Source organism: Panthera pardus, unplaced genomic scaffold (assembly GCF_024362965.1).
Source record: "Panthera pardus isolate Hobbes unplaced genomic scaffold, ASM2436296v1 HiC_scaffold_3, whole genome shotgun sequence".
In the NCBI taxonomy this organism is placed as follows: domain Eukaryota; kingdom Metazoa; phylum Chordata; class Mammalia; order Carnivora; family Felidae; genus Panthera; species Panthera pardus.
The window spans coordinates 19,497,386-19,516,642 of record NW_026526876.1 but is presented as its reverse complement, the minus strand read 5'-3'; the positions used below and the strand labels follow the sequence as shown (position 1 = coordinate 19,516,642).

The window sequence follows — 19,257 nt, the reverse complement described above, 5'->3', positions numbered from 1 at the left end:
GCGGAGGGGGCAGCCTGAGCTGGATGAGCGTCTCTCCCTTGGTCAGGGTCATGGAAGTTGGGGGGGGGGGGTCTGAGTCATCAGAAGTTCCCTTCCCCTTAGGGACCAGTGGGCAGGGAACCTGGTGTATCTGTGCGGGCCATCTAACAAGGCACCACAGACCCAGTGGTTTACACAACAGAAATGTGTTCTGTCCTCTCGGTTCTGGAGTTTGGAGGTCCGAAATCAAGGTGTCAGCAGAGTTGGCTCCTTCCGAGGTTCCCCAAATGAAGGGTCCGTCCCGGCGTCTTTCCTGAGCTTACAGATGGCCATCTTGTCCCTGTGGCTCTTCACGTTATCTTTCCTCTATGTGTGTCTCTGTGTCCAAATGTCCCCTTTTTATAAGGACACCAGTCATACTGGATTAAGTCCTGCCCTAATGACCTCACTGTACCTTATTCCTGTAAAGACCCCCATCTCCAAATCAGGTCCCATTCTGAGGTACTAGGACTTCACCATAGGGAATGGGGTTGGGAGGGAATTCGGCCCCTAACAGCTGGGGTTCTTGGGCGAGGTGGGAAGGGGGTGGGCCTGTCGGCGCAGGCAGTAACCAAGGCCACTTGAGGAATGCAGAGGGCCCTGGGGAAAGGCCGTGGAGCGTATCATTCACAAACGCAGTCTTGGTTCTCTTGGGAGGACGATGGGGCACCCCCACACGGGGGCTGAGTCTCCCTGGCACCAGGTTGAGATTCTTCCCCACCCCTAGGAAAGCAGATGGTATTAATAAGCGGCGACAAGTATCTGTTGTCCATGGGCCAAGAACATTGAGATCCGTGTGCCCCCTTCCCAGATATGGGCTACAGATCTGGGTCAAGGGTGGGCGGGCAAGGAGCAAACGGGGAGAGTGAAGTCCCTCCGTTTAGACAGTGTGCTTTCTTGTCTTTCATGTTTCTATAAAAGCATCTGTCCCCCAGCATCCCAGATGAGGCAACAGAGCTGTGATTGGATGTCACCATGGGCCCACAGTCGTCCCCTAGGGAAGCCATAAAAGCCATGGGCACCTGCCCACCTCGGGGCACAGAGACACCGCTGCCTCAGCCACCCCCAGGAGTGAGCAGCACCAGCCCGTCTGGGCCTAAGACCACCTGGGAGGAGGTTGGAGAATCCTGTCTTCCTAGGACACACGAGCCAGAGGTAACACCCAAATGCAGTGTCGTGTTCCCACTGGAGGGCAAGAGGGACAGCTAGTCCTCCTGACTGGTTTCTGGCTCATCGGGGTCCTCAAGGAAGTTCAGCCTTGCAGGGTGGGAGGGAGGTCCCCCACCCCGGCATTCCCGGGTACTGGACGCCAAGGAAATGCCTTTTCAGGTGGCCATCCTGCCTCGGCTGTCCCAACTATGACCAGGGAAGGTTTTCTGACCACCCTTTGGCCGGCCAGGAGCGGGGGACCTGGGGACAGAGTCAGGGCTTCTTGGAATAATCTTGACACTAATCCTAGAAGTTCTGCGTTTTATCTTTGTTGTTGTTGTTGTTGTTGTTGTTGTTGTTGTTGTTTCTTCCCTGTGTTTTATCTTTCTGATGGTCATTCCTTTAGGACCTTCCTCCACGTGCAGATTTTAAATCTTGAAATCCTTAGAGAGGCCCTAACCTCGTCATCTCCACCTTCTCTCCTGGGCTTTACTTCTCCTTCACTGGGGTCTCCCAGTCCCTCCTCCCAACGCACAGTCGGTGACAGGGGGAACTGCCAGGCTGTAAACCAGGATCGTGCTGGCCACAACCTCACCCGTGACACAAAGGTGGCCTGAGCCATCCCATCCTGTGCTGGAACTATTCTTTTCTTTTTCTTTTAATTTTTAAAAAAAAGTTTAAAAAGTTAATTGGTTTTGAAAGAGAGAGAGAGAGAGAGAGAGAGAAAGCGCATGTGAGTGGGGGAGGGGCAGAGAGAGAGAGGGAGAGTGAGAATCCCAAGCAGGCTCCATGCTGCCAGCCCAGAGCCCAAGGTTGGGGGGGGGGGGGTGGAGGGAGCTCAAAGTCAAGAAACTACAAGATCATGACCTGAGCCAAAACCAAAAGTTGGAAGCTGAACTGACTGAGTCATTCAGACGCCCCTTCCTTCCTTCTTTCCTCCCTCCCTCCTTCCTTCCTTCCTTCCTTCCTTCCTTCCTTCCTTCCTTCCTTCTCTCTCTTCCTTCCTCCCTCCCTCCCCTCCCTCTTTCTTTCTTTCTTTCTTTCTTTCTTTCTTTCTTTCTTTCTTCTTTCTTTCTTTCCTTCTTTCTCTCCTTCTTTAAAAATTTCCCCTGAACTATTTGTAACACAGCTTTGAAAGGATCTGGACTGCCACAACCATTAGATACTTTTCTGTTGCTCACACGATGCTTTAACAAATACTTCTGATGCTCAAGGATGTAGAGGCACAGTGAGTGCAGCAGGGAACTCTTCACCAGGACTCCAAGGCCCTCCTTCTGGATGGGACATGTCCCCGACCTCTTCCGGGAGCCAAGGGAAATCCAGAGGCTGTCTGGGGGAAGCTGTAGGGCTTCCTGTCTCTGTACCCTGCACACGTTCATGCCAGAGAGCTCTTTAAGTCCACTTGCACTGGCTTATGTCATTCAGCAAATATTATGGAGTTGGCTGGGAAGTGCAAGGCACAGTCCTGTCCTGTCCTGTCCTGTCCTAATCTAGCTTAGCCTATCCCCCGCCTCTGAGCACAAGTAGAATCCCAAGCATCCCAATTCTGCATGGTAGAGCTTCCTAATCTTGTTTGATTGTAGGTATCATCTTGGGCGGCTTGTTGAAATGACAGATTCCCAGTCCCAGCCTTGGAGAATCTGGATGCAGGAGGTCTGAGATGAGCCCCAGAAATCTGTATTCCTAACTGGGACCCCAGTGGCTGTGACAGTTAACCAAGCCTGGGGCCCTGTGGTGGAAACCCAGATAAGCTATATACTGTCCCCACTCCTGACTCCCCTGAGGGTCCTGTGAAGGCTGCTTGGGAGCGTTGGGACAGCTGGGTGACTGGCCCACAGTGCGGGGAAACTTGCAATCACCTGGTGGGGACTGCCTTGGGGGGCAGGGTGTGTGAGGTAGAAAGGGGAGGAGCCAGATGACCTAAGGCCTGTCGTCCCACGGACTGAGGCTCTCTTTGGGGTCAGGCTGGACATCCTTCTGGAATTTTCAAGGACTCTTCATCCTTCTCCCAGAATTCTTGGAGGACAGAAATCAAACGGGACTGACTGATGTGGGCAGGGTCACAGAGCTGGGATCCAGGACCCCCAGGCCACTTGTCTGCACTGTTTCTTGTGTCTGATAGAAGGGAGAGGCCCTTTCCCACCCTGGCCACTGGGATTTTTGCCTTGACTTGAGTATCATTTCTACCTTTTAAGGCAATCCTTTGTTTTCCTGTCTTTTTTTATGTGCTACCCACCAAACTCTGAACTCCCCAGAAAGGAGAATTATCATGGTTTTATCTTCTTGTCCCTATCTTCGGGACCAGCGCTTTGCACAATGTAGGTAGTCCTTAAGTAGCTGTCAAATAAACCAATGAACTGGGCATAGAGTGCCCTCTGGTGGGTTCAGAAGCATGGCAGTGTCTCAGACCTTGGCTGGAACAGTCAACCTGAAGGGACTTGTCCTAGCCCTCTGTAGAAGAGTGAGGACCAGGAAGCTCTTCTGTTGGCTTTGGATATTAAGGAAGAGGCACAGGCTGAGGCTCACTTCACTCCCCCCCCACCCCCCTCCCCAACACAGCAGGATGATGATGATGTGATAAAGCCAGTGTAGACAGCAACCTCAAAACTTTATGGAGCGTGGATACTGGGGAGTAGTGCCATCATTGTCCCCGTCTTACATACAGGTGGACAAGCTGAGGCTCAGAGAGGTTAATAACTCAGCCAAGATCACACAGCTTGTCAGTGGCAGGACTGAGATTCAAAGTCAGGCCGTGAGACCCAGAGTCCCTGCTCGTCGTCACTGTCGGTCAGCATCCATTTACTTTCAGAGCCAACTCTGTGGGTCTGATCTTGCGGAAGGATTGGGGCTGGGACACCAGATCCCACAGCCTTGGGGCTTTGTTGTTATGTCGAGTTCCCTTGTGCAAACGCCCTGTCTGTGGAGAGAGTTTTGGTGATCCAGGGGTTAGAGAGTGGCTCCCTGAAATCAAATGCACAGCTGATTTCTGAGTTACAACTCTGCTCCTGGGTGCATCCAGGGTTTGTCTTAAACTTCTTGCTCTCTTCTGCAGCATCCCACCTCCCACACCCTCCCTCTTCCTCAGCACGTGTGGGCAGTCCCAGGGCTCCGCTCAAATCAACTGAGTCAGAACCTCAAGGTGCACCTGGGTGGGGAAAAGGGGAAGGAGATTGGAAAGGTGGCCCGGGCATGGGTATTTTTTTAAAAAGCTCCCCAGGCGAGTCTGATGTTCATCCACGGTTGAGAACCCCAGCTTTTGCATAAACCAATGCGGTCCGTAGGGCTGGAAAGCTGTCTCAGGATTACACCTCTTTCTGCTTCACTGACGGGCTCCCCAAGCGCTGTTTCTTCCACATCCCATCCCCTCCCTGCACAGACAGGCTCATGCACTCGGACCCCTGAAGCCACCCACCACAAAAGCCAAGCTTCCTATTTTCTAGAGCTGGAAACTCCGCAGCACTGAAGGTCTCATCTTGGGTCTCTTCCTCAACTGTGGCCAAAACACACATTCAGAAGGGAGTTCCTGTCAGCAGGGAGCCTTAGAGTACGTGGGCCTTGACCCCAGAGCTTTACGGTAGAGGGCAGGGAGGTTGATGCGTTCCGGCCTCTGCCTTCTCAGTCCCAGAGGTGAGGCTGCTGCCCTCCCCCACCTGCAGCCTCAGCCCTGCCCCCTTCTATAACCAGCCTGCTCAACCTAACAGGCAGCTGGGCAGTCCCAGGTGAACCTCAGCTGACTGTCTGGTTGGGCATCTGAGCGTCCCCTGGGTCTCACTGGCTGGGAACCAGGCACCCGAGAGACCCCAGAGCCTGAGTTCCAGCATCCGCCAGCCCTCCTGTGCGGCCTGGTCTGAGAGCTGGGCTCTCTGTCTGTTCCCTTCTCCATACTTCTCCCCCTCCTCCCTTCCCCTGTCCCTCCTCCGCCACAGAGGGACCCCCTGCTTCTCAGAAGCCCCCACACTTTCTTTCCAAGGGGCTGGAGCCTTCCCCTCGCTCCTGGTCTATTGGCTGGAGGATCTGGAAGGATCAATGCCACACGCCTGGATGTGTGTACGGAAACCTCTCCACTTCCTGGTTTGCAGAGATAGGAACAACGTTACCGTCCAGGAAAGCCGGCAGTTCAGACAACCACCCCTGGGTGGCGATAAGGGCTGCTCGGCCGCTCAGTTCTGGATTTACCTGGGTTCTAGGGAGAGCAACCTCCCTATTGGAAGCAGACTGCACTGCCTCTGGCCTGCTGGGACCCGCTGCCTGATTTGTGTTCCCTAGTTCCAGCCACCTTGGGAATTAGGACCAGGACTGTCGGACTTCCCTGGTCCAACAGCTTGCCTGCTCTAAAGCCAGGTTTGGCCATCGGACCTACCCCAGCCCTACTCTCTCCAGCCCGTGCTCACTCCCTACTCCACTACCTCATTCTCTAGGGCCCTCATGTGTCCCCAGGGGCCAACCAGAGATAGAACAGACAGGCAGGGCCGGACTGGGGTAGAGCCAAGGTGCAGCCAGTGGCGGGGCGGGGGGTGGGGGGGGTGGGGAGGTGGGTGCAGTCAGGAGTGGAAGCATGGAAGGTGTCGGGATTCAGGGTGCAGTGGAGCCGGATAGGAATGAGTTGGGCATACCAGAGGCCAGGCCAGGGCAGCGGATCTTGCCTTCAGCACTGCTGACAAGCGGCCCAGCCACTACTCCACGTGGTTCCTCGCTTCCTTGGGAGAGATAGAGACAACCACTCCCTCTTGTGGAAGTTTTTAGCTACTTTGGTACTTGATTCGTTGACAGCCTTCCCCGTTTCCTTTCACTTTACAGGAAGGAGGGAACCAGCTCTTTGAAATGCTAACATCTGATCAGCACCAGGAAGGATCTGAGGGAGATTGGGGCAGATGAGGGAATAAAAAATCAAGAAGAAGGACATACACAGGTCAAGATGGGGGTGGGGAGGTGGTGGACAGAAGGCCTGTGGGCTCATAGCCACAACGGGCTTTAAATTTGTTTTTTAAAAATTTAGGTATCATGCTGTAACATTTACTCATTTTATATGTGTGCTTCAATAATTATTAGTAAATTTACAGTTGTACGACCATTACCAGAACCCAATTTTGTTAGAGCATTTCTTCAAACTTAGGATTGACATTATTCCTTTTTTTTTTTGGTAGGAAATTTATTGTCAAATTGGTTTCCATACAACACCCAGTGCTCATCCCAACAGGTGCCCTCCTCAATACCCATCACCCACCCACCCCTCCCTCCCAACCCCCATCAACCCTCAGTTTATTCTCAGTTTTTAAGACTCCTCCTGGTTTGCCTCCTTCCCTCTCTATAATTTTCCCCCCTTCCCCTCCCCCATGGTCCTCTGCTAAGTTTCTCAGGATCCATGTAAGAGTGAAAACATATGGTATCTGTCTTCCTCTGTATGACTTATTTCACTTAGCAGAACACTCTCCAGTTCCATCCACGTTGCTATAAAAGGCCAGATTTCATTCTTTCTCATTGGCAAGTAGTATTCCATTGTGTATATAAACCACAATTTCTTTATCCATTCATCAGTTGATGGACATTTAGGCTCTTTCCATAATTGGGCTATTGTTGAAAGTGCTGCTATAAACATTGGAGTACAAGTGCCCCTGTGCATCAGCACTCCTGTATCCCTTGGATAAATTCCTAGCAGTGCTATTGCTGGGTCATAGGTTAGATCTATTTTAATTGTTTGAGGAACCTCCACACTGTTTTCCAGAGCGGCTGCACCAGTTTGCATTCCCACCAACAGTGCGAGAGGGTTCCCATTTCTCCACATCCTCGCCAGCAACTATAGTCTCCTGATTTATTCATTTTAGCCACTCTGACTGGCGTGAAGTGGTATGTGAGTGTGGTTTTGATTTGTATTTCCCTGATGAGGAGCAACGTTGAGCATCTTTTCATGTGCCTGTTGGCCATCTGGATAGGATTGACATTATTCCTAAGTGAGTTGGTTCCTTTTAAAAAAATTTTTAAACGCTTATTCATTTTTGAGAGAGAGAGAGAGAGAGAGAGAGAGTATGTGTAAGTAGGAAAGGGGCAGAAAGAGAGGGAGACAGAGAATCCGAGGCAGGCTTCATGCTTTTAGTACAAAGACCCACACGGGGCTCAAACCCACAAACCATGGGATCATGACCTGAGCCGAAGTTGGACACTCAACTGACTGAGCCACCCAGACGCCCCGAAGTTCTATATGGTCAATTCTTCTTCTTCTTTTTTTTTTTTTTTTTTTGAGAAAGAGAGTGCACAAGTGAGTGAGGAGCAGAGAAACAGAGGGAGAGGGAGAGAAGTGGGATTCACCTGAAGCGGGGCTTGAGCTAAGTGAGTTGGTTCTTAAAGTCACAGTTTATGGGACATCCCCTGCTGGGAAGGAGAGAAGGTATCTTTCCCATTGCTCTGCACCTGGGTCCCACCACCAGCCCACACTGTGAGTTAATATTTTTATAAACCTCATAACTGAGGAACAGTTCCATTTCTTGCCGCGTGTGTGTGTGCGCATGTACGTGTGCATGTGCTGCATGTCAAAAGCCTCGAATTGCTAAATGTCTAATTTTCTTTAATACTCTTTTGGACTCTCTTCATTTTGTAATATACTAAGTGACTCAGAAAATGGAAATGGCCAGACCTCTCTGGCTCTCAGGGAGGCACAGAAAACCGGAAAGAAATTAAAAAGAACACACGAGATGCAGGCAAGTTGAGGCAACACATTTGGCTTCACCTCTGCGGACGGGCGGCGCGTGTAACACTCACCTGCTGTGTCAGAACAGGCGTGGCCATGTCTATAGCTCGCCCTCACCCACGGCAAGGTGCCACGAGCTCTGGGCTGGCCTGAGGTGGCCCTTTGAAACACACACATTCTACCAGCTTCTGGAAATGCCTGTAGGAAGGCTGCTGTGTGACGGACAGATGAGCTGGGAGGCAGCGGTGGGGTGGGGGGAGTGGAGCGGTCAAGGTGGTTACAGGGGTGTGTGTGCATGTGTTTGAAGAAGCGTCTGACCTTCCTGAGTTGGGGTTATTCCCAGAGTGTCAGACACTCAGATATTCAAGCTCGAGGCCAAATGTGCCCCTTCCCAAGCCAATTTTAGAAGTTTCTGAATGGATGGTTTGCAGGTTCATCCCATCCCCACCCACCCCCTGTCAGCGCAGGGGCAAGAGCCCCCAGAGACTGTTTTAGGTTCGTCTGGTGTCATTCTACATGGAAAGAGGCCTGGGGCTGCTCTTGGGAGAGGAAGGAGGAAGAAGCAGAAGGTGGTGATGGGTAGGGGGGAGGCCGGGGGAGGGAGGACTCGGGGGCCCAACATCCTCTTCCCCATTACACTCCTGGGTCAGCAGTTTGGTGCCCTCCACTGCCTTCTAGAACTCACTCTCCCCCTGCCCCGAGCAGTTACCCACTCGACAGTTGTAGTATGGCCCACAGAGCTTGGGGTTGTTGCACCCACCTCCCAGGTTATCAGCTGTGATTCAGGAGACACACGAGGCCGGTGCTGGGGGAGGCTGCCCCTACCCACCCGCCAGCTTTGTGTGTCCCTGGGGGGATTGGCAGAGGACGGTCACAGAGCCCTGGATGCTGCCCCTGTCTTCCCTGCCCGGTGTGCAGGCTGCTGGCCTCTGCTTGCGCCTAGTTTCTGTTGAGCAGTAGTTTAGGGTAAGGGCACAAGTCTTAAGTGCTCAGCTGGATGGATGATCACATGCTCACACCGTTTTAAGCTCTAGCCCTTTCTTCTTCCTGAGGATGGAGTTTGGCAAGAGGACGAGAGGGGCCCTGGTGCCCTGGCTTCCCTGTTATCTGTCCCCAGATCTGGTTTTCCTTCCCTGGGCAACATGGTGGGCACATGAACCTGGGGCTGCGGGGGCCCTGCTTCCATGGAGTCTTACCATGAGAAGGGAGGCATTCAGTGTCACCCCAGCATGGGTGAGCAAACCCAGAACCAGACTTTGCAGGGGCCGGGGATGCAGGAGGGGGCTCAGAGGGGCCTGGAGGAGGCAGGGATGTCTTCTGAGGGGATGGCTTGACTGCAGCCTGGAACGATGGAGGAGGTCGAAGATGAAGGAATGACCCATGTCCCCTCCCGCAGCTGCTGATCCCGTCCTTACGACTGGGACTTTGCGGAGCCCCAGGGCTGCCCTCGGGGCAGAGCCAGGGGCAGTCCCCAGGTAGATGCTCCCGCTGAGCTCTGCAAAACCCTAGGTTGCAGGTGCAGACATTCTCTACAGGTCCAGGCACCTTCTCTACAGAGGACCCTCATGGAGCAGGGGCTCTGTGGCCAGGAAGTCCTCTGGGGGACAGAGAACACTCTCAGGCCTCTGGCCAGCACTGACACTCCTCTGCTCGCCCACAGTTTCCGCTCAGTCTAGACCACAGCATGCCCGGGGCCAAGCAAGAGAGCGTGTTACAGGCTACGACCAGCTGGTGATGGACTGCGACCCTGGGACTGTGGAATGCGCTGGAATATAGGTTGGTCAAGCTGCCTGGGACCCTGGAGGGTCCAGCCATGCTGGAGTAGCTTCCCCTGAGATGGGCAGGAGGAGGCTGGGGTGCGGGCAGTCTCGGGGAGTCCAGCGGAGAAACAGTCCGGGCCAGATTGGGCAACCAGATGTTTCCTTTGCTTCATCCTCCTTCCTGGCCGCCCCGCCCCCACTGCCTCTCATGCACAGTGGACTGTTTGCCTCGGGAATCCCGAAAACATTGACCCCCTGGAGACAAAGCACTTGTCCCATAGTAGGTGCTGGTTTCTTCTCCCCTCTCATTCCAGGCTCGCCCAACTGTCAGCTCCCCTCCTACCACCAGCCAGTCATGTGGCCACTAACTGCTGTGCGGCCCTCGGTGCCCAGCCCCTTGGCCTGTTGGCCACCCTTGAGGGGTACCCACAGTGGGCGAGGTGCTCCCAGAGACCCCCGTGGGCCTTGAGGTCTGGAGACGAAGAGGCAGACTGATGGGAGCCACCGACTGCCCAAGGGAGAGGGCGGCTCTGAGATTGTGCCCCCTTAGAAAGGGAAGTTCTGCCGAATGGCCCCACAGCTAAACCACCCCCAAATCTTTCCTGGGACCCCTACCGTTCATAGGACTCAGTGTGGAGGCTGCTGCCACTGTGTCTGCCCAGAGAGTGTCCGCCCCTGTCCCCGCTGGCCTCTGAGTGCATGTGTCCATGCTGGGAAGAGGCTCCGAAGCTGATGAGAGGTTCTGCAGCTGCAGGACCCCTCCTGGGAAGGTGGGGGCTCAGGCCTGCGGCTCTCAGCCTTGGTCTTCCCCTAAATCATGTCTGCTAGTGGTTATCGGTGGTGGGGAAGGCGTCATTTCCCTTATTTTCTAACATCACGTGGCAATTTTGCATCATTTCGTTTCTTCCCTAGCGTTTGCGGACAGGTTGGGGCCAGCAAGGTGGATGTGGCGGGGATCGAGGCCCCTGCCCTTCCTCTTTCAGTAGTCTCGATGTTTCTCTGTGCCCCTCAGAAGAATCACACTCCATAGCTCACAGCCTATTCATGACGCATACATCTCTCTATTGAATCCTATCTTCCTACTGCCTTTCTTTAAAATGTTTTTATGGGGGCACCTGGGTGGCTCAGTCGGTTGAGCGTCCGACTTCAGCTCAGGTCACGATCTCACGGTTCATGAGTTCGAGCCCCGCGTCAGGCTCTGGGCTGATGGCTCAGAGCCTGGAGCCTGCTTCCGATTCTGTGTCTCCCTCTCTCTCTGCCCCTCCCCCATTCATGCTCTGTCTCTCTCTGTCTCAAAAATAAATAAACATTAAAAAAAAAATTAAAAAAAATGTTTTTATGTATGTTTGAGAAAGAGAGAGAGAGAGAGAGAGAGAGAGAGAGAGAGGGAGACAGTGAGTGCCAGTGGGGGAGGGGCAGAGAGAGAGGGAGACACAGAATCCAAAGCAGGCTCCAAGCTCTGAGCTGTCAGCACAAAGCTCAATGCAGGGCTCAAACCCACAAACCATGAGATCATGACCTGAGGTTAATAAGACACTTCATCAACCGAGCCACCCAGGAGACCCCCCTCCTGCCTTTCTTTAAAGTAAAGATGTATTCCCCGGGGAAAAAAAAAACTGACCTAAGGACATTATTACCTCACTTTTGAGTATTTTTATAATTATTATGCTGTTCATTCCCACAGATTGGCCGTGATCATTGACATTTTGCAGGAGACACAGATTTTTACCAACGGTTGTACCAGTGCTAAGCAGACAAGCCACGGGAGATCCTGGCCTCCTGCTTCTCAGTCTGGTGCGTCCCCCTCTGAACCTTGACATTCAAGACTGTAGCAGTGTCTTTTGGTGGTTGAATTGGAAAATATGCATTTCTGGAGAAACTTTGTGGTTATTAGACCAAGGCAACCACCAAGTATACCTCTCCTACATTTTCATGTTCAGTTCAAGATCTTGATCTTGAATCCTCATGAGCTTTAGCTAGTCTATGACTGCATTGCCATAGACATTCTTCTGATGCCCACCACACTCTGTGCTTGGAACCTTCCAGAGGAGAATGGACAAGTTTCCTTGGTTCCTTGTAGCTTCCTGGGGAAGGTGCTCCTGTGGCCAGAAGGGAGGAGGAAAGTGAAAATCCTCAAAGGAGCAGGGAGAGAAGGGCATTCTTGGGACTCCAGAGATGGCACAGGGCTCCCTGTGGGTGGCACTCAGTGCAGGCTATCAGATGACATGTCACACATTAGGATTGGCTTCCTATGTGCGTGTGGCCATTCTGTGTAAGCTGAGGGCACTTGTCACAGGGTATACAGGTGTGTGTGCGTGTGTGTATTTAGAGTCTGAATTCCACGTGGATCAGGGAAGGAGGGGTCCCTGAAAGCTTGCTAAGTGCCCACTCTGTGCCCAGCCCTGACCTGGGACCAGCAGGGGCTGCACAGGAAGGAAGGTCACAGCCTGAGGAGACGTTTCTAAGACTGAGAGCCATTCAGAGACTCTGAGGTCACTGTGCCAGCTTAGGGGTCTGGGCCTTGAGCTGCAGGCTCACAGAAGGGGAGCTCCCTGGGGTGGCCTCATCAAGGCTGGAGAAGGATGCTGGCCCTGATTCCTCCCCACTGAGTGCTCGCCTGGACCTGCAAGGAATTTCTGAGCCCAGCTGGCCTTGTGCTTTTGGGGGTGTGATGGGAGGGGCGGCTCAGGTCTGGGGTGCTGTGGGCGAGTAGGGGTCTCACCCCTGGAAGTATCTGTGGCATCTGTGGCACAGCTGGGATGGGTAGAAGGGTGCATGGTTCTGGTGGGGGGGAGCGGGTCTCAGCCGGTCCCCATCCCCGGTGGCTGTGCTCCCTCTGTGCCCTTCATTTTCTGACCAGCCCTAGGAGCAGAACCTAAAGAAACTGAACAAGGAAGCAGCAGGCACAAAGAAAAGCAGAAGTGGAAACCTTGGAGACTTGACCCTCCTCCTTGAAGGGGCCTGAAGCCGCCTGGCACTGCCGTGGGTGACGTCTGTGTGGAGAAGATGAGGTGGCCGGACCAGGCCGTGTGGCTGCCGTTGGCTCTGCTGCTTCTCTGGGTCCCAGGTGAGGGGCTGCCCGAGGAGGGGGAGGCTCAGCGGTGAGGGAGGCTGTGGGGGACAGGGGAGCACAGGAAGGGGCACTGGGAGAGGGGCACCCTGTGTCCACCACGTAAGATGGATCGTACCCTGGAAACGTGAGACAGGGCATTCACCTGACCTTCCATGAGCCACATTGGGGCGCCCAGAAGGGGCTTTGAGGGCAGTTTCGGATGGATTATTCCAGGAAGAAGGAGGGGCGACCAGGTGGCAGCAGAGCGGGTGGGAGAGCGGCTGAGGCTGAGCACACCGAGGGGAGGGGGGTGTGTTTTGTGCAGGTGTGGAGGAGGGGTGACGACTGGCGGGAATACCACCCTCTGGGGTGCACTGAGGTGTGTGTAGCCAGGGCAGCGCGAGGGGCTCAGCATCCTCAAGGCAGAGAGATGGGGACAGAGGGGAGGGGACGGTGGTGGGGAGGAAGGGGAGGGCAGAGAAGTCACGGGGAGGAGAGCTTCTCCAGGGAGCAGAGGACTTCCCGTTTCCAGGGATCCGGCTTCCATGCCTCTCCGGAGCTCTCTGCACACAGGCACGCACCGCCTAGACAGGTCTGTCCCTGGGATGCCTAAAATCCTCTTGGTCGTTTTGATTACAAACTGCATGTTTTCTTTGACTCCGTTTGCTAACTGGTTGGCCACGGGGAAGCTCTTCCCTTTGTGTATTAATTTGGCAATGGGTCACCCTCCCACAGCTACTCTGTCCATCACCCTCTGGGGCGTCCTTGTGTTTTCATGGAATCTGCCTACAGTGGGAGCTCGTGGTTCCTTTTGGATATCCATTTGTCCCGTTTGTTTCTCTCATCGGCCACAGGCTGGTCCAGCCAGAATGATGCAGTGACCATCCTTGACTTGTCTCTGACGAGGGCAGGTGTCCACTGTTTCCCATTAAGTGTGAAGAAGGTGTCTGCTTGTGTCTCGTTACAAAGTGTTTTTTTTTTAAATTTTTTTTTAACGTTTATTTATTTTTGAGACAGAGAGAGATAGAGCATGAACGAGGGAGGGTCAGAGAGAGAGGGAGACACAGAATCTGAAGCAGGCTCCAGGCTCTGAGCTGTCAGCACAGAGCCCAACGCGGGGCTCGAACCCACTAACTGCGAGATCGTGACCTGAGCTGAAGTCGGACGCTTAGCCGACTGAGCCACCCAGGCACCCCACAAAGTGTTTTTAAAAACAGCAGCAACAGGGGGCACCTGGGTGGCTCAGTCGGTTAAGCATCTGACTTTGGCTCAGGCCATGATCCTGGGGTGCATGAGTTCAAGCCCTGAGTTGGGCTGTGTGCTGACAGCTCAGAGCCTGGAGCCTGCTTCGGAGTCTGTGTCTCCCTCTCTCTCTGCCCTTCCCCCACTCATGCTCCCCCACTCATGCTCTGTCTCTCTCTCTCAGAAATAAATAAACATTAAAAAAAAAGAAATACGTTCCAGCCAATAGAGATAATTTCTATTTTCCAAAACATAGGAAATCATTTGTTTTATCTAAGTTTACAGACTTGTTTGTAGAGGCTTGTAAATTACCTTGGTTATTTTTCTTATGACTTGTGTATGTGCGTCTCCTATTTTTCTTGACTCGGCTATCACTAGAATGTTGGTATCTTCCATACGAAAAATCAAGTTTCCAACGTATACGCTAACTCCACTGTGTTCCTGTTTCTTAATTCGCTGATTTCTGCTCTGACCTTACTCTTTCTTTCCTCCTGGGTGGGGTGTATATGCGTGTGTTCCTCTCCTGACCTCCGGAGTTGGGGGATTCACTTGTTTATCTGGGGTTCTCAGGGATAGGACTTGGTGACCATGAGCAGCCAGAAGGGAGGCTGGGGTCTGGAAGAAGGGGCTGCTGTGATAAAAATCTTGGGAGTGACAGAAAAGCAAAGGAAGGGAAGGTTCTGGCTGACGGGGGGTGGCCAATGTGAGATGGGGAAACTTTGGGGGTGACTCCCAGGGCACCCCTGACCCAGGCCCATCTGGTGAGGGGCCCGCACTCGGCTGTGTTTTCCAGGCTGCTCCTCTATAAGTGGCCCCACCTCCATGACGGGAACCTTGGGGAGTTCCCTGAGCGTGCAGTGTTCATATGAAGAGCAATTAAGAGAACATTTCAAATACTGGTGCAAAAAGCCATGTTTTTGGAAAATTCTGGAGACCAAACAGTCAAGCAAAGAAGTGAGGGACGGCCGCGTATCCATCAGGGACTATCCTGCAAACCTCACCTTCATAGTGACCTTGGAGAACCTCACAGAGGATGATGCAGGAACTTATCGATGTGGGATCGATACGTCCTGGTTAGGAGGATATTTGCAAGACCCCGCCGTCCACATTGTGGTGTCTGTGATCCCAGGTGAGTTGTACGCACCCCTCCCCCAGCGCCAGCACCAGGGCCCCTGAAGGGTCTCAGGCGGGAATAGTCGAGGCAGGAAGCAGATCAGAGGCTTGGAGCAAACTGTGTGTGTGTGTGTGTGTGTGTGTGTGTGTGTGTGTGTGTATGAGGCGGGTAGTAGGTGGAGGAAGAGAGTCAGGGTGGCTTCCTGGAAAAGCTGACCCCTCTGCTCAGTCTTGGGAGGGGGCAGCTGAGAAGGCAGAGTGTGCAAAGGAGAGAGGGAGCCATGCTACAGGACGGTGGGAGCTGAATGGAGAGGCAGGTGGGGCCAAACGGCGAAGGTGAAGGTGCTGGGCATAGCGGGGCCTCCAGCCAGACTTGCAGTCAGACTTGGAGTTTAGACAGAGATCCCAGGCTGTGGCTAGAGGAGGATGAATCTGGAGCACAGGGGTGACCTACGGGCTCTCCGGAGGGCCCTGACCCTCCTCCACAGGATGGGATCAGGACTGCTGGGGGCGCACAGTACCCCGGGCCCCGGGCCCCAGGGAGACTGTGGCCCCGGGGGGCCCTCGGTCCTGCCTCCACCCCGAGTGAGCATTTTGTGTGAAATCAAACCAAAAAGGTATTGGCAAGTAGCGGGAGAGTCCGATAGCGCTATCCCGGGTCTCGTTTGTGTTTCCGCGCCAGCAACAACGTCCGCCCCACCCGCAAACATCACTGTAACCCAGATCTCAACAATCACAGCTGGAATCACGACCACGCCGTCCTCATCCTCACCCACTGTCCCCATCACCATGGGAGCCACCCACAGTGCAAGCAGCCAAGAGGAGTTCCAGCAAAGCCAGGGCGTGGGGTGAGGTCCTCTGTCCCCGGTCCCTTGTCCTGGAGGTAGGCCCTCGCCTCAGGAGTTGCTCAGGGCCCGGGAAGCCTCGAGGTGGGGATGGCAGGAAAGGAACTTCTAATGAGGGCTGATGCTCCTACCAGGGATGTGCTAAATGCCCTACACGTCACTAGGGCCCTGGGCCGTCACCGCCCTCATGTTACGTAGGCGCAGCCGGCTCAGGGAGGTTAAGTGATCTGCCAGGTCACGTAGCTACGGGAGGCGGGGGGTGGGGGGGTGGGGGCTTCCACCCAGGTTTACATGACTCCAGAGTCTTGGTTCCTCCTTCTAAACCTGTGATTCTTTTTTTTTAAAACTTTATTTCTTTATTTTGAAGGGGAAGAGGGGCAGAGAGAGAGAGAGAGAGAGAATTTCAAGCAGGCTTTGCATGTCAGCACAGAGCCCGACATTGGGCTCAAACCCACAAACCGTGAGATCACGACCTGAGCCGAGATCAAGAGTCAGACGCTCAACTGACTGAATCACCCAAGCACCCCTAAACTTGTGATTCTTGGTCTTTTGGGGTCACAACCCCCCAGGAGAATCCGACAATGCTTACAGACTCCTGAGAAAAGCGCGTGTAGTTGTAAACCACTTCTGAGGATCTCAGACTCCCTCACCAGGCTCCACCTTGCGTCCTGCCGTTCAATGCCAGCACTCACCACCTGGAGTTACCACAGACCCCGCGGGTTGAGGGCTCAGTTCCATAAGACTGCCTGACTTCAGATGCCACAGCAGTTTGGGGATCCCCAGGCCATCACGTTTCTGGCCAACTGGCTATGAATTTGGGGGTTCCCATGACCCTTTTGGGTTTGATAATTGGCTAGATAGCTCACAGAATGCACGAAAGCCCAGTGCTTACGAGTATGGTTTTATCATAAAGGAAAAAGGCCAGAAGCAGCCAATGAAGAGACACATGGGGTGAGATCTGGGAGGGTCCTGGGCACAGAACTTCCCTGCTGACTCCTAGGAGGGTCAGAGCACGTCGGGGCACATGCCATTACCTAGGCACGATTGGTTGAATCACCGGCCACATGATTGAACTCCATCCCCAGACCCCCTCTACTTCCTGAATTTCAGGCTGGCTCAGAGCCCCAAGTCTCCATAATCATGGGGGTGGGCCTTCTGGTGACCAGCCCCAGTCTTGACCCATTCATCTCTTAGCATAAACTCAGGTGTGATCCGAGGGGTCCTTCAATAACAGAGGCTAGCCTACTATTGGGGAAATCCTTAGGATTTAGAGTCTCCCTTCCACAAGCTAGGGGCAAAGGCCATTCAGATTCTTCTTTTTTTTTTTTTAAGTAATCTCTATACCCCAATGGGGCTCGAACTCACAAACAAGAGTCACATGCTCTACCGACTGAGTTAGCCAGGTGCCCCCATTCAGATTCCTTATTCTATGACCCCCCAAAACACTTCCACAGGCCTTCCATCAACCCAAGTGACTGTCTTAACATCAGGCAAGGTGAAATTCAGGTCCTAAACACACCACTTCCAGAACCGACTGCAGATACACACACAGGAGGCAGAACTAGGTTTTGTAAGGCCTGGAGCCTCTGCAGTTTGGTGTGTGGGGGGGGGACTTACATCTTTAAGAAAAAGACATGGGGTGGGGCGCCTGGGTGGCTCAGTCGGTTAAGCGTCCGACTTCAGCTCAGGTCACGATCTCACGGTCCGTGAGTTCGAGCCCCGCGTCAGGCTCTGGGCTGATGGCTCAGAGCCTGGAGCCTGTTTTAGATTCTGTGTCTCCCTCTCTCTGCCCCTCCCCCGTTCATGCTCTGTCTCTCTCTGTCTCAAAAATAAATAAACGTTAAAAAAAAAAATTAAAAAAAAAAAAAAAAGAAAAAGACATGGGGTGTCTGGGTGGCTCAGTCCATTGAGTGTCCAACTTTGGCTCAGGTCACGATTTCACCGCTCATGGGTTTGAGCCCCGCATTGGGCTCTGTGCTGACAGCTCGGAGCCTGGAGCCTGCTTCCGATCCTGTGTCTCCCTCTCTCTCTGCCCCTCCCCTGCTCACACACTCTCTCTCTCTCCTTCAAAAGTAAATACACATTTTTTTTTAAAAAAGAAAAAGACTAGAACATTATGAATGCAAGCTAGACAGGAAAGAAGAGGCTGGCAAGCGAGGGACCTGAAGTCAGCTTCCCACGACCTCTGCTGTGGCTTGTTCGTATGCGAAATGGCAGAGCCACAAGGTGATTTTTTTTTTTTTGTGGCAATGTTTGTAACTGCAAAAGGCTGGGGGACATGCCAGTCAGAAGCAAGACGTAAATAAATTATGGTCTGTCCATGCAGTGGAATACTAGGCAGCGGTGGAGAAGAGCGAGGGCCTTCTTTATTCACAGACGTGGAGAGATGTCCAAGACGTGTTGCTAAGTAACAAAAATAGTGTTGGATCACACCTCCTTTGTGTGAAAGAAGGGGGAAAATAATGTATGTTTCTATTTTCTTGTATCTGAATAAAGAGCTTCTGGAAGGTTCTTTTTTTTTTTTTTTAAATAAACGTTTATTCATTTTTGAGGGGGCCACAGAGAGAGAGGGGGGACAGAGGATCCGAAGCGGGCTCTGCACTGACAGCAGCGAGCCGGATGTGGGGCTCGAACTCAGGAACCGTGAGGTCATGACCTGAGCGCAAGTCAGATACTCCACCAACTGAGCCACCCAAGTGCCCCTGGAACGTTCTTAAGTACACTGATATACTGTCTACTTTAAAAACATTTTTTTAAATGTTTATTTATTTATTTTTGAGAGAGAGAGAGAGAGAGAGAGAGCGCAAGCAGGGGAGGAGCAGAGAGAGAGGGAGACACAGAACCCAAAACAGGCTCCAAGCTGTCAGCACAGAGCCCGATGCGGGGCTCATGACCTAAGCTAAAGTCGGACACTCAACCGATTGAGCCACCCCGGCGCCCCTCTCCTTTTTTTTTTTTTTTAATGTGACCTTTTCTGTCGATTGCAAATAAGTGGGGTTGGGGGGGGGGAGTGCAAGCTCCCACCTGCTCAACACTGCCGTGTCCTCCCCAGGCTCCAAGTACTCCTTTCCTTGTTGGTGCTTCTGCTGCTTCTGCTGGGGGGAAGCTTGTTCCTGGCCTGGAGGATAGTTCGCAAGCGGGTCAAAGGTGAGTCAGCCCCCTGCTGGGTGGGGGGTGGGTGGGCAAGTCCCAAGCACCTCCCTCTCATTTTTGAGGCTCTGTGTCCTTGTTCCCCAGAATGAGCATCAGGAATGTATCCTCGGACCACATGTCCTGGGTGACCCTCGAGGCCAGGCCCCAGAGGAGGTGTCCCTGGTATGGCGGAGACAGGCCGTGGAGGGGGCTCCCTGGAAGCTTGTCCGTGAAGCGGTCACCCTCTTCTGTCTGATACCCTTC

At 53.3% G+C, this 19,257-nt stretch overlaps 1 protein-coding gene across 8 annotated transcripts in view; it reads left to right on the top strand.

The window, feature by feature from the left end:
* The first annotated feature begins 974 nt into the window (after positions 1–974).
* CD300A (CD300a molecule) overlaps positions 975–19,257 on the top strand; it is a 35,997-nt gene continuing 17,714 nt past the window's right edge. The window contains exons 1-7 of one of the 8 annotated variants that reach the window (XM_053893392.1): positions 979–1,173; positions 9,510–9,625; positions 9,826–9,889; positions 11,294–12,676; positions 14,697–15,032; positions 15,756–15,864; positions 18,914–19,008. In XM_053893392.1, the coding sequence (XP_053749367.1) occupies positions 12,616–12,676; positions 14,697–15,032; positions 15,756–15,864; positions 18,914–19,008 (601 nt within the window). In that variant the 5' untranslated portion in view covers positions 979–1,173; positions 9,510–9,625; positions 9,826–9,889; positions 11,294–12,615. Of the gene's footprint in view, positions 1,174–9,509; positions 9,626–9,825; positions 9,890–10,269; positions 10,380–11,293; positions 12,677–14,696; positions 15,033–15,698; positions 15,865–18,913; positions 19,009–19,257 lie in introns of those variants that run through there. The other 7 variants (XM_053893393.1, XM_053893390.1, XR_008418908.1 and 4 more) reach the window with 7 other exon arrangements.